Below are 14,582 nucleotides of genomic sequence, written 5' to 3' on the forward strand. Positions count from 1 at the left end.
ACTGTAAACCGTTTAGGAATTCCTTTAAGTCTCTTTCGTCTCCATCCCCAGACCCTCAATGAGTCACAACCTATGTTGATGTAAAGTTCTCATCAATACAAATTAATCAAACCCAAACACAAGGTAACTGCTGTAAACCGTTGACGTGTTCCCTCGTCTGTGTTTCGGCTCCATCATCAGGTCGACTCCAGACCTCCACTAATTTCTAGTGCATTAAAGTACTTTATGGAAATATTAAGAAACGCATTGGCCGCGCCTACAATTTTGAGTAGTTCCCTCGATTTCACCAGGATTCCATCATCAGATCCTGGTTTCCTTATCATGGTACCACCCTCGGAACAACTCCTTTCTAACAAAAAAGAATTATCAGAATTGGTCCATAAACGACGAAGTTATGCGCGAACACACATAAAAATATATATATATATACGGTCGAATTGAGAAACCTCCTCCTTTTTTGAAGTCGGTTAAAAAGAGCTTCAAATTCGAGGACAGACAACCACAAACGGCATATAAATACAGACCCCCGTCAGCGTTATGTCAGAACAAAGACCAACAAAAGTCACTTCAGTAAATGTCAATTAATGTGTCAACTGTCACTGTCAACAAAATCATTTCAACTTTCTGTTCTGTTGATTTCCCAAATCCCAATTTCGATTTGATATTGATTGCAAATAAATCAAATTTCTGCAGCTAAAACGCAATATTATGAAATTTGATAACACTTTATCAAGGCTTGAATAGTATTCCTAAAATATAAAACTATGGAAGACGTACTAGACGAAGTCGTCTCATCGGAAGATTTGCAAGTAAGTGGCTATTGTATGCATTTTGTTGCAGTGAGTCATGATGATTGTTTTTATTTCGCAATACATTTTCAGAAGTTCGAAAAAATTTTTCACGAGCAACTGCATCAGGGGAACGTTACGCACAAAGCGCAGTTCGAATACGCCTGGTGCCTGGTACGAAGCAAATACCCCACAGATATTAGGAAGGTTCGTATCGTCGTATTCTCAAATTATATTATTGCTAAAATAAATTCAATATATCGACCTTTTTGTATTTTACCTAAAGATGCCCTCATACATATAACAAATCATAATAAATTAATTTAATAGATTGAGTTAATATATCTTCAGTATTAAATAGGGTTTGGTTGTAAAAGATTGATTACATAGAAAGGATGTTATGGAGATAATAAAAAAATGTTAAGTAGTGTCTATGCTATAGTTCATATAGCATAGCATTCCTGTTCCCGTGAGAATATGGGGATAAAATACACACCTATAGCTTATAAAACTTATAAATAATGTGGCTTTCTTGTGGTACAAGAATTTTTAAAATTGTTTCAGTAGATTTAGTGATCACCCACTAAACACACACACTACCTCTTTATAGTAATATTATAGATCATAGACGACAAACAATAATAATTTCATCTTATTTATTGAAAGTTTAATTTGCAAAGATGCAAGACATAGAAATACCTACAGCTAATTAATGTACATAAATGTTAATTAAACCTTATTTATCATCTTTGAAGCTTAAATTTGTTTACAGACAAATGAGTGACATAAAATCAAGATCAGATAGACTGACAAATACACAAATGTATCAATTCTTTTACAGCTTCAAATTAAAACATGTCTCTCTCAACCATCTAAAACACATCCTCAGTTATTCTGAACAAAGTCATATCATCTTGCCTCGCTAAGGTAGTCACAATCCTCAGTCATGAGCGACAAACTGGAGAGATAGAGACACCAAATACGTTACATACAGACATCATCATCAGAAATCATCTTTGTTTAATATAATATGTGATTATATTAATATTATAAGTGACAAATCAAATTGATTTTTTCTTACTTTTCAGGGTATCCTTCTACTAAAAGAACTTTTCAATTCACATTCAGAAGGCAAGAGGGACTACTTGTTCTATCTTGCTATTGGAAACGCTAGGATTAAGGAATATAACAAAGCTTTGCATTATGTCAAGTTGTTCCTGGAGATTGAACCAGCCAACCAGCAAGTCTTGACTCTGGAGGTGAGCATTGTTTTCTAGCAGGCCAGCGATTTCCTAATGTGCAATCACTTTGTTTTTCGCAAATGCTGCAGTAACCAAGGATTTTTCCTGGATATAAAGTAGCCTATCTTATAATTTAAGATATACCTATATTAATTCCAAATTTCAACCAAATTGATTAAGTACTTGTGATGTGAAGGAAATAAACTTGCACACACACTTACAAACAAAATGATATTTACTCTCTAAATGTGTGATTTTATATAAATCACTTAAATAATTGTGGATGATCAGCCAGACAGACTAGTATAAAAATAATTCAACTATTCATCCAGCTAATAAAGTATTATGCTCCAATAAAATCTGTTCAGCCATTTTCGGATGATTGAGTAACAAATATAAATATTTGTATTAGTTAATTCTCACATCCAATTATATCATTCATATTATGAAATATTTGAGTACATGCATTTTTATAAAGTTGATAACAGGCACATAAGCAACTTATCAGTGGCAGGTTTAAATAAAATTGATAAAATGTTGTATATTTATCAAATACATTTGTTATAACTTTAAGCAAACCAATATTTTTTATTACCAATTACAATAGTTAAAATCATTATAATTTCATTTCCTTTTACTTCCACTGTGAAGGTAGAAGTTGATCCAGTGCCCTGCAAGCATCTTTATCATTTAGGAATTCATCTATTGTGTAGTAACCTTGACTCAGTAAATGTTTTTTAACACATTGCCTAAACATTGTTTTTTAACACATTGGCAGGTCAATCCCACTTGAGGTCTTGTTATAAAAAGTACACCCAAACCTATGAAATAATTTATACTCTTTGGAGATCATTAGCTGATATAACTAACTTATGCCCGTTTTTAGTAAGACAGGGCTTTAAATCTCCTTTATATTTGTAAATATTATGTATTTTCTTAGTAAGACTGCTTATACCTGCTTCCTATATTCGAGTTTTCACAATTTGCTGACTCAGTTCCTATATTTAAAGATTTCGTTAGTCGCAGACAGACTGCTGACAATGACGAAATTGAAATTTAAACTTGCAATTATTGCCGAAATTGCGAATGGAATGGATTAGTAAATGTGATGTAGTAAAATGAAGGTTTAAGAATGTCACTGCTGAATATAAGTCTGAATTAAATAAGCTTTTTAAACTCAAACAAGAAAGAGTTACAAAATTCTATGAACCATTGTGTATAAGACTGAAAATAATAATTAATCAATATGGTAAAAACTTCAATTTATTCATTTTTATCATATTATTATTTGTATTTTATTACAATATACAAGAACATCCCCTATAATCCCATATAAAATACCATTCCATATACACGATTTCTGCATTCGCGGCACATAACGAACGTATTCCCCGCGAATAAGGAACTTTTACTGTATTGTTATACATATTATTGTAAATCAGAAATGTCATGCCAGAAGTACTATACGATTTTTAATATTGTTGTCATCAATTAATTACCATTTATCTATCCATTAATAGAGATAGTCGAATCCATAACCATGAATTACTTGTGTTGCTCAGGTGCTGGTTACTAAATATTCTTCTTTATTTGCAGTTTGTAAAATGAAATGTACGCATTCTCCCCTGTTCATTTTATATTATGAGTATTTTTCTTGCCCATATAAAAATATAGTTATTTCTGGCTAAATGCCATAAATGTAAATGGAGTACCCATTTACATTACAAGCAACAAATGTCATTTACACCAGAATGCTTGGCACAAATTTAGTGTACAAATATTTTAATGTGCGATGTATTAAAATGCACAAATTAACTAAAAGCACATCAATCAGTCAATGAGCCGTGATAGCCCAGTGGATATGACCTCTGCCTCCGATTCCGGAGGGAGTGGGTTCGAATCCGGTCCGGGGCATGCACCTCCATCTTTTCAGTTGTGTGCATTTTAAGAAATTAAATATCACGTGTCTCAATCGGTGAAGGAAAACATCGTGAGGAAACCTGCATACCAGAGAATTATCTTAACTCTCTGCGTGTGTGAAGTCTGCCAATCCGCATTGGGCCAGCGTGGTGGACTATTGGCCTAATCCCTCTCATTCTGAGAGGAGACTCGAGCTCAGCAGTGAGCCGAATATGGGTTGATGACGACATCAATCAGTCAGATATAATTCTGTACCAATAATAAATGGGTTCAAAGATATTTTAAATGTGTAATGGCGAATGACTAGCCAAAATTTAGATTTTCGAAATTGCTACCGCATGTTAAGACCTTCGTAAATCGATAGAGGATACCCATATGATCAGAAAATATAATTAGTCATTTAGTGTTTAAATTCTTCAGTTCAGTTTAGAGATTTTTTATGTAAAAGAGAATGTATTATATTCAACAAAACATCTATTTCTTTATATGGTACTGGTATTAATCTGATGATCGTTATCAACCCATATTCGGCTCACTGCTGAGCTCGAGTTTCCTCTCAGAAACAGAGGGATTAGGCCAATAGTCCACCACGCTGGCCCAATGCGGATTGGCAGACTTCACACACTCAGAGAATTAAGAAAATTCTCTGGTTTCCTCACGATGTTTTCCTTCATCGTTTGAGACACGTGATATTTAATTTCTTAAAATGCACACAACTGAAAAGTTGGAGGCGCATGTCCCGGACCGGATTCAATGATAGCAGTGCTTACCTGTAGTTTAGTCTTAAACCTGCTTCACGTGTTCACGTCACTGGGTATAATGTGTTGAAGTTAACGAAGAAAAAATTGTTACAAAGTACCCACTCAGGGCTCGAATGCGAAGTGTTCGCACGCATCAGCTCTCTGCTACCACCAACTGCCGTACAAATGCGGGCAAACGTTCCCCATTATATAGAATGACGCAATCTTACAATGAGTGCTTCAATAATATTGATATTTTTTTTTACACGTGTAGGTACCTTCAAGAGGTTGGTTATAAAACACTTACAGAGTTTATAGCTATTAGTTAATTAATAATTTAGTTTTAGTCTTTTCTTTCATCTATTTTTTTATTCATTTTTTTTTCATAATTTGTTTGTAATAATTTTATATAAAATATTTAGGTACATAGTAGTCTACTTTATAGTATTGTAATCTGTGGTTTCCGAAGCTGGTGTCATAGTTATAATTTTTTATTTAAATTACTATTATGATAATATGATTATGTACTACTAGCTACCGCCGCGCGGTTTCACCCGCGTGGTTTCCGTTCCCGTAGGAATATGGGGATAATATATAGCCTATAGCCTTCCTCGATTAATGGGCTATCTAACACTGAAAGAATTTTTCCAATCAGACCAGTAGTTCCTGAGATTAGTGCGTTCAATCAAACAAACAAACAAACTCTTCAGCTTTATAATATTAGTATAGATGATGTTGTTTGTAAGCCCTCAATAAAATAAAATGCTCGGACGTTTCCAGCGCCAGATCAACAAGCGCATGGAGAAGGAGGGCCTGATCGGCATGGCGGTGGCGGGCGGCGCCGTGCTGGCCATCGGCGGGCTGGTGGGGCTCGGCATCGCGCTCGCCTCCAGTAAGAAATAGCATTTGGCTTTCCTGTAAGTGTTTGTTTCTGTCTGCGCTTTCCTTCTAAACTAACTTACTAACAGCAACGATTTTATACTATTAGATATATATTTTTTATTCTTTACAAGTTAGCCCTTGACTACAATCTCACCTGATGGTAAGTGATGCTGCAATCTAGAGTGGAAGCGGGATATCTTGTTAGGAGGAGGATGAAATCCACACCCCTTTCGGTTTCTACACGACCGGAACGCTAAATCGCTTGGCGGTACGTCTTTGCCGGTAGGGTGGCCAAAGCCTCCCACCAGCCAGACCTGGACCAATTAAGAAAACCTCAATCGGTCCAGCCGGGGATCGAACCTAGGACCTACGTCTTGTAAGTCCACTGCGCATACCATTGCGCCACGGAGGCCGTATGTTATGTGCTTAAAAAAATATCCAAATTCAGCTACTCCATTGAGCATACTTATGCACAATATGGCCTAACCCCACTCATTCTGAGAGGAGACTCAAGCTCAGCAGCGAGCCGAATATGGTTCGATAACTCAGACCAATTATTGTATAGGACTTGCCTCGCTAGACGTTACTTTTCTGTCAAAGTATATGATCAACGATCTAATGCGATTATAAAAACTGTCTCTATAGTATCGATGTTAATTAGTTGTAATCGTGATCGTCGGTTAAAGAGCAGGCAAAAACTTCTAGTTTAGTATAAGATATATACCAAATCTAAGCTCATTTTCTTCAGAAAATGCCAGACAATTTTGTTCGTGACTATGAGTACGATACAGGTCTTTCTAAATTTGGTCTGAGGTCGATAATGATGATGATGCACAATTTTGTGTTTACTTACATTATAGTTTTTACACACAAGTCGACATTGTAGACAATATTTAGGTATTATTTTTTTAAATAACTTTCGTTGTTTACTATGCGACTAAATGAAATTACAATTAGACACTTTTTTTCGCCTCAGTTTGGACGCGCTAGTGACATGTCTAATAGTATAAAATCTTTGTCTAACTGCATATTTTCTCACTGATGATTGAGATCTTACTAATTTCATCTGCGATTAATCATCTGTATGAATGGGTCTTTGTCTGCGGGGTCCCTAGAAATTGTCTGTCTACCCTCATCCACTTAAAGATTTGGTATGGAAAACTTATGGAATATCTAAAAAATTCCATTGGCTAGTTGACACTTTTTTTAAATGGTCTTAAATTTTCATTATTGTTCTAGTAAATTGTAAAAAATATCATATTCTTTTTGGGACGTGATTTGTTAACGTGACGTCATGAAATTTTTGAAATATAGAGAATCAATGCCGACAGGCCATTTGGCTCGTATTGTCAAACTAAAATTGTCATGTAATCATTTCTCAAAAATATATGAAAAGTATCTAGTAGAACGATAATGTACTATTTAAGACCATTTAAAAAATGGCGTCATCTAGCCTATTGATTATCAGATGTTAACAATAATGATTGTAACTGAAAGCTTTATGTACTCCCTGAGACATACTTGTAACCCCACTACCTTCTCAACTGTTACAGCGAATTTCTATACCAGTACCCCAAGAACTCATGATCTCAAACTTAGGCTAACTGCTGCCTATAGCTTAGCAAATTCATTCGTAATACTCCCGATGGTCCGCGCGGACCGGGATCGGGGTAGCGATGCCCCGCGCGCACGACTTCCGCGCAGTCCTTCCCCCCGTCGCCCGCATATCAAGGGAGTGTCATCAACGAACTAGTTGAACAGAACCGTTGAGATACCACACATTGGACGTATGGTGCATTATATATACTTTATGATGAGGTAGTCGCGTTTCTGTGCTATCATTGTTGGGTCGTATTAGTTACCTATGTGTTACGCAACATCTGTTGACGACGGAACTCTGTGATGTCTTATAAAAGCTTATATCCTTTCATCACGATCAGTTTTTTGAGATTCAAGTATTTTCTGATCTCGCTATTACCGAGATAATCTAAGTGCTTGCGGAAGCCGGGATACAGTAGGAGCTTGCACTGAACGTTTATCAGCCCATGATCCTACCATAGGTAAGTAAGATGGCCAATTATGAAGTTGAGACAGTGGTGGTTTTGGGTGGTAGCAGGATTTAGCTTTGTGGCTAAAGCCACCTCTGTGACGGGAGGGGAAGGACTGCGTGAGTATGAATACGTGCGCGCGGGGCATCGCTACGAACGAATTTGCCAAGCTATAAGTTGTAATGACAACCTATTGCGGGAAACAGTACTACTTTTGTTTTCAACAGGCGAGCGGTATTCCACGCCCAACATATTGTAGGAATTTACATTTTCTAAATTAGCTCAGGTCTGGTCTGACTGTTACATTCGGCAGTGGCTAGTTACCACCCTACCGCTAAAGTCGTACCAACGAGCGATGTAGGATTTCACATTGTAACCGTCCCGGAGTAGTGGTATGCGCGGTGGATTTACAAGACGGAGGTCCATGGGTTCGATTGAGATTTTCTTAATTGGTCCAGGTCTGGCTGATAGGAGGCTTCGGCCGTGGCTGGTTATAACCCTACCGGCAAAGAGGTACCGCCAAGCGATTTAGCGCTTCGATACGATGTGTAGGAACCAAAAAGGTGTGGATTTTCATCCTACTTACAAGTTATCCCGCTTCCATCTTAGTTTGCATGATCAGGTAAAGAATAAAAAAAATTACGTCGCCGTCTAGTTTTTTTCTTCAATAAAAAAGGTAATATCATTGTTTCTCTTTCCAGAGTGAACGCCCTTGTCGGTGTTCATTACCTTCTGACTAAGAAGGACAAAAGGGACTAGCGGGTCTACCTTACTACACTGTTACACAAAATACGAATTTTCCACACGCGTACACTTAGGATATAACTACTTTGTACAAAAACTAAATGTAAACGGCTTTTAGACGTGATTAATTTTATTTTTTTCTTTCAGTAGAAACACGATTATAACAAACAGATTGTAAAATTAGTAATGAGTTGTAAAAAAAAGAATAAAAACCTCTCCATGCGGAAACAAAAGCTAATTTTTTTTAATAGAATAGTAAGTATGGATGGTCTAAAAGAATATGTGGCGCTCACAATAAAATAAGCTTTTTATATACCGGTAGGCTTGAAAGAAAACATAAGAATCTCTTTCTCTTTCGTTGCGATGAGACGAAAGAGAGAGCTATACATAACCGTTATAAAATTTAATTATTGGTGGTCACCCCAGGTTATGCAATTTTTAAACCGATACTAGTATTGTTGTAAACCCCCGAAAGTCATGAAATTATTAATTACACTCTCGCCCAAATTATCAATAGTCTCTTTTTTGAGTGTATTTGCAGACATTCAGTTTTCTTCCCCACTTTCAACCCTCAAGGGGTTTTAAACTGCTCAACCGATTTTCGTCATACATGTCTAACCCACTCGCACACAAGTCATCTTCCATGCCAAAAAAACTAATTTGAAATGCCCATTTCTGTTAAAATTACACCTACACAAGTATATATGTCTGTGTAATCGAGTTTCTACGTTATTTTAAATATATTGTCTATTTATTATCTAAGTATAAAATATAGTTATATGAGATAGAAAATTATTAATATGTATAATTTATTATTATAGTTGTAGGCTTCAATGTAGCTAAGAGCAAGCTGTGATTAAATGTATTGCAGTTGTAATTAATTCCATTTAAATAAAAGTGATTGGTTTTGTTTTTAAATCTTTTTTTTTGTACTTCATAACCTTTAAGATATTTTTAAGTAGTAGTTAAAAAGCTGATATATCGTAAAATAAGATTGCAGAAGATTATAGATATTAAAACCACAGAAACTTTCAAAACAATTATTTTTATTATCTTGTTTATCATAATGTAGTGAAGCAGTATACATCTAGTACACTAATGTACAAATGGCAGAGGCGTTGATTTTTCAATTTATAAAATAAATCCTTTTCTTATTTTTAAAAAGTTCACCAACAGAGGATAATTTTCTACCATTTTAGTAGTTTTTGGAAGTGATAACAGGCAACACTGATTGCATATATTTTATAATGCGCCCAGTCTAGCTGCGGTGTTTCAGATCGCATAACTATCACTTATTTATCTATGACATTAAAACTTCAATACAATTCATCTAAAAGTTGCGTGTAAAACAAACTGTCAGTTCATGTATGAAGCTGCAATGTCGCAAATGACAGAAGTGGTTGTAAGATAGCAGTGACATGGACAATTCAGATTAGGACACGGTAATTTCTTTAAAAATAATATAGCTCACACCTCACTTTCAACTAGACTGGATTAATTATAAGATTGTTAACAATTCTTACAAAAATAAATAAAAGTTACACGTTTTAAATAATATATTTATTATTTATGTATATTTTTAATAAGGAAACCGGTAAATATTCTTTGACATAATTGAGTGCGTTTTAGGATATCTGACAACATTCACTTGAACATGCTACAAAAAGCAATAACAACCTGCATATTGAGTAGTTTTGAAATGATATATCTAGAATAAACTAAGAACTAATTGAGAAAACTATCAAAACTTCTTGATTTTTTGTGCTTCCGTTGTGATACATGATTGTATAATAGAAAAAAATAATCATTACTCTTCTGTCGAGAAAAAAATAAAAAATAATAATAATTGTAATTATTAATAACTTGGCTTAATAATAATTACGAAAAATAATGAGTCTTACGCGGACTAATGAGGTATAGTCGGGGGACTAATATAAACAAAAAAATGCTAATGCTACCAACTCTTTTATATATTAAAATTTGACTAAACTAAGTTGAAATGTTAAGTAGTCGTCCCTTTCTAAAGAGAATACTTTGGAAAGGATGGAAATGTTTTTTGTTATGATGTGATACAATTTAAATGATAAAAGATTTACTCTTATCATGCTGATTGTGATTCTTAACACTGTAAATAAAATTTGTTATTTCCTTGCGCACTTTATGTGCATTTGTATTTCTACATCATGAAACTAACAATGTTTTATTAAAAAAACCTGTTCCCAAAGAGAAGAAACCTATACCAGTATTATTACAGATAGTTTCTAAAATTTACCTAACAATTTCGTCACATCATATTTTAAAACAGTATTTGTTATAACTACAATTCATACTAAATGAATTTTCAGTAATTTGATACAGAATTAAAAATTGTTATCCCACTTCTGAACTTTCATATATGTAATGACATATGTAAATAGTAGAGTAGTGTGTATTCTAATTTATAGTGGAACGAAAATTGCCAGTTCAGCAATTTAGGTCAGTTAAAATTTAACATACAAAAGATTTGATAGGCATTTATTGAACTTTCAAAGTTCTATTAGGTAACTAAACATACTTTATACACAATACTAAGAGCATAATGATCGACTTAAAGCCCTAATTATCATAGTATCTCCACTGGTATATAATTATAGTATAATCAACAACGAATACAGCGGTACTTGAAGTTACATCGAAGGTTACTTTATAAAGTTAAACGAAAAGGCATTAATTTTCGTCATAAGTTGCTATTAATTATAATTAGACTATTTAGAAATAAGCAGCCTACAATCTCAATACTGTTCCTTACGACAAATCCAACATTGTTTTTTGTTAAATCTTTGTAACTGTTATTTAAATGTCATGCTATAATTGAGTTTGAAGTTCTGTATAGATTTATTAAGTTAAAAAAATTAATTATAAATTGGAAAAAGTATAACCGATGTAATTTCACTACCGCCATCTATATTTAACTTGTGGTATGCAAAACTGTGTTCTGAAAAAATATATATTTGTTAATCACATTCTGGTAACTGACTATTGTAAAGTGTACCGTGCTTCAACGTCTATGTATCTGCGTATAATCTAAATAAACAAGTCCAATCTTCTATAACGTAATGACAAAAATAAGCACACATCTCTCTTCTAAACAATCAAAACTTATTTACATTCAAAAATAATAATTACTTACTATGGCAACACCGTTAACTGTCAACAAGGTTACTGTGAGCCAGCATAACCCAACAACTGCCTCTGCATCGCTGCACTAGAAGATCACCGTCCCATATCGTGAACGGTGTTGCAGTTCTAGAGTTGCGCTGAACGCACTGTATTGTTTACGCAAACCAAACTGACGCAACGCGTCAAATCTCACTAACTTACTTAAAATAATAATCAATCAACCCGTAGCACTTATTCTATTTGTGTTATGCGTACTTGTCACTATCCCCACCAGAGTTGTGTTACGAACCATATGATTTCACAAACACGATTTACACAATTCTTGATTTTTTTTAATCAAGTAATAATAAATATCAACGTTTCGTAATACAGTTTTTGAATGTAAATTTTCAAGTAAACATATCATATTATTAGGAAATAGGAAGGTGGATGGCTAACATCTGTCAATTCAATATAATATTAGACATAAAAACCGCATTGATTACTGTTCAGGGTTATATTAGTTTACTTGACATAAAAAAACATACACTACTGGTGGAGTTAGTTCGCGCTGTCAATCTGACAGCTACGATGTGGCAAGCCGATAAAAACAAAAACTCCCATTTATCTCACATATAAAAGGTTAAATGCTTCACGTATTGCTCTAAATTCTTAAATAAAGTGAATCCTAACGTTTGGGGAAGTAAATATTTTTTTGTGACTCGCTTACATAATAATCTTACGATATACTAAATAACTATAACATTGTACTCTAAAAAATATGTATAATTATCGAAGGCTAATATGAGATTGTAATCACAGTAATTGTTATTCAAGTAACGAGCCCACATCATTACTAAAGAATATACTCCTCCTCTCAGTATTGTACCTATCGAGTATCGACCATAGACTTTAATCGTAGATATGCCCTGACGCCGAAGACCCGTATTGATTTCTTATATGTCCGTGAAAAAATTGTCAAAACTATAACTTCACAGTATGTGACTTCCGTTTTGTCGTTTATATAAATGCGGATCAGATTGGATGTAATATAGCTCGTTTTGTATTTTTTCCATTATAACCTGTATAATGTACAATATATTACATTTCAGCAATATATCTTATATATAAATATGATAATGTAAGCTTTTAAGTTTATGTGGGTGTTTACATTACTTTACTTAGGAAACGCGATTTTATACATAAAATAAACATATGTAAATCGCTTAATTGAGTCCTCGACTGCGCGGCTCAGACGGATTTTAAGATGTTTTTTGAGTGAAACGTTTTGTGTATTTTTTTAGCGATGGCATATCTAACGATATAAATCTATGGTATCGTCTATGACACCTGCCCGCGAACCAACAAACACAATCCGTAAACTACCCACTTATTTACACGTATCGAAGGCAACATCAAGGTATACTTTATTTATTGCTTTTTGTTTCTATCTGTTTATTATTTATGTACTTTCATATATCACCACAACATTATATACAACGCGTCAATGCGATCACTTTTACGTCGAATTTGAACTTTTTTTTCCATAATTCAATTGAGAATCGCTCGAGAATACACAGTTATATGAAAATACTTATCCTTGGAAAATATTCAGTCTCAAGGCAGTAGATGTTGAAGTCTAAAAGACTCGTATGGCAACACCGTCTCTTCAATACGGCATATAAAATCAGCGATTCGTCGAACGCACATCGATAAATATTTATAATGTTAAGCTCTGTTATATTTGTTCGTATACAAAGATATTTTGTTTTCTCCTAAATATATGTATAGGTGCATACTCATTCGATATAAAGGTAATATGTTACTCGCTACGGCCGTGACAGTCTAACATTTCTCTAGTGAGTGCGTTTCTCTATAAAAAATAAAATGGTAGAGATATATTAACTACGGGCAGCGCTAACAACCACCTAATGACTTGCGTAATATTTTACCTACGATATACTCTATATAGTATATATAAATGCAATCTGCAAAATGCATAAAACAACAGTTATTATATCTATAAATTGTATAAAATATTAAATAAAATCTATTGAAGTGAGGTAGATGGATGGAATTTCACAATTTGTGTGGATTTTTTTTTATATAATGTCGCCTTATTGGCCCGAATGTTGAGGTAGTTGGATGGAATTACTATGTAAGTGGCCCTACATTGTGTCAGGGACCTTACACATACGATTAAACTTACTACTCACTAGTTATTTTACATCTAAACAATCTCACAAGTGACGAGTCGGTGTGGCTACGTGTGCGCAGGTCGAGCTAGCGGTGGTAGCGTCTCGGGAACTCCTGCTAAAGGACCCTAGTAAACGCCAACTCTCCGTAGTTCCGGTTGGAACTAAGCAGCGACCGCAAAAAATCGACACAGTCCTTAAAAATGTACAATATATCGGTTAATGGCACCAACGACATTCCACGGGTCAACAATAAAACCGTTATTAAAATGAATCAGCTAATGACGTAACAAAACACTCAAGCACCTTTTCAAAAACCATCAACAAAACGTAACAGTTCCACTCGAATACTAATTCACAACATCATTTCATGACGACGCAGTCTTGTTGTGTTCGTCCTCTGAATAGTCCCCGTCGTCTTGTCCACTGTTGTCGAGATCTTGGTCACAATTCCCTCTGTTCCTGTCGTCGTCATTGTACCCCTTGTAATAATCTTTATTCATATCCTTGTCTAGCATATCTTGTTTATCCGTTTCCACGTCACTCATGCCGTCGTTTCTCTGTCTCTCTTTGCCCAAATCTAACGGTTCGTCTGAATCGCGCATGATATCAGGCTTCCCCATATTCTCGGTGTACTGCCTTTGCATTTGTTTCAAGAAACGCTGGTGGGCTAACGTCGTAGGTGGCGGCGGAAGAGATCCCATTTGAGGTGAAGGTTCATCGTAAGTTTTCCTGTCCATATGCATTGCGTTGATTTGTGCCAATTTTGCAGCATTCATGCCTGTAATAATAAATGTTTCACTAAGATTTTTTTTGGAAATACAACAATGATCATACAATGTCTCAAGATATTACAAGAAAGCGATAGCTATTTTGGTGAACTAGA

The 14,582-nt window shown here is 34.7% G+C and overlaps 2 protein-coding genes across 8 annotated transcripts in view; one reads left to right on the forward strand and one right to left on the reverse strand.

Moving 5' to 3' along the window:
- Positions 1–595: 595 nt before the first annotated feature.
- Positions 596–9,370, forward strand: LOC112052075 (mitochondrial fission 1 protein). Of its 2 annotated transcripts, none has more exons than XM_024090995.2 (5): positions 596–809; positions 882–995; positions 1,877–2,047; positions 5,470–5,581; positions 8,321–9,370. In XM_024090995.2, exons 1-5 carry the CDS (start codon positions 765–767, stop codon positions 8,323–8,325), a joined length of 447 nt encoding a protein of 148 aa, XP_023946763.1. In that variant the 5' UTR covers positions 596–764; the 3' UTR covers positions 8,326–9,370. The 2 variants fall into 2 exon arrangements, with proteins under 2 accessions (XP_023946763.1, XP_023946762.1); XM_024090994.2 differs by having other exon boundaries at positions 598–809; positions 5,470–5,606.
- A 19-nt stretch (positions 9,371–9,389) lies between these two features.
- Positions 9,390–14,582, reverse strand: part of LOC112052074 (protein abrupt) — a 30,524-nt gene continuing 25,331 nt past the window's right edge. For all 6 annotated transcript variants that reach the window (XM_052890931.1, XM_024090986.2, XM_052890926.1 and 3 more), the window contains exon 14: positions 9,390–14,477. In XM_052890931.1, the coding sequence (XP_052746891.1) occupies positions 14,065–14,477 (413 nt within the window). In that variant the 3' untranslated portion in view covers positions 9,390–14,064. The remainder of the gene's footprint in view (positions 14,478–14,582) is intronic.

The sequence above is a fragment of the Bicyclus anynana genome, chromosome 3 (genome assembly GCF_947172395.1).
Source record: "Bicyclus anynana chromosome 3, ilBicAnyn1.1, whole genome shotgun sequence".
NCBI classification, from domain to species: domain Eukaryota; kingdom Metazoa; phylum Arthropoda; class Insecta; order Lepidoptera; family Nymphalidae; genus Bicyclus; species Bicyclus anynana.

Excerpts from the sequence above, each read along its gene's own strand:
- LOC112052075 (XM_024090994.2), top strand. The coding sequence starts at position 765 with ATGGAAGACGTACTAGACGAAGTCGTCTCATCGGAAGATTTGCAA. Across the intron at positions 810-881 it reads TCTCATCGGAAGATTTGCAA|AAGTTCGAAAAAATTTTTCA; the intron begins GTAAGTGGCTAT and ends ATACATTTTCAG. Across the intron at positions 2,048-5,469 it reads AGCAAGTCTTGACTCTGGAG|CGCCAGATCAACAAGCGCAT; the intron begins GTGAGCATTGTT and ends GGACGTTTCCAG.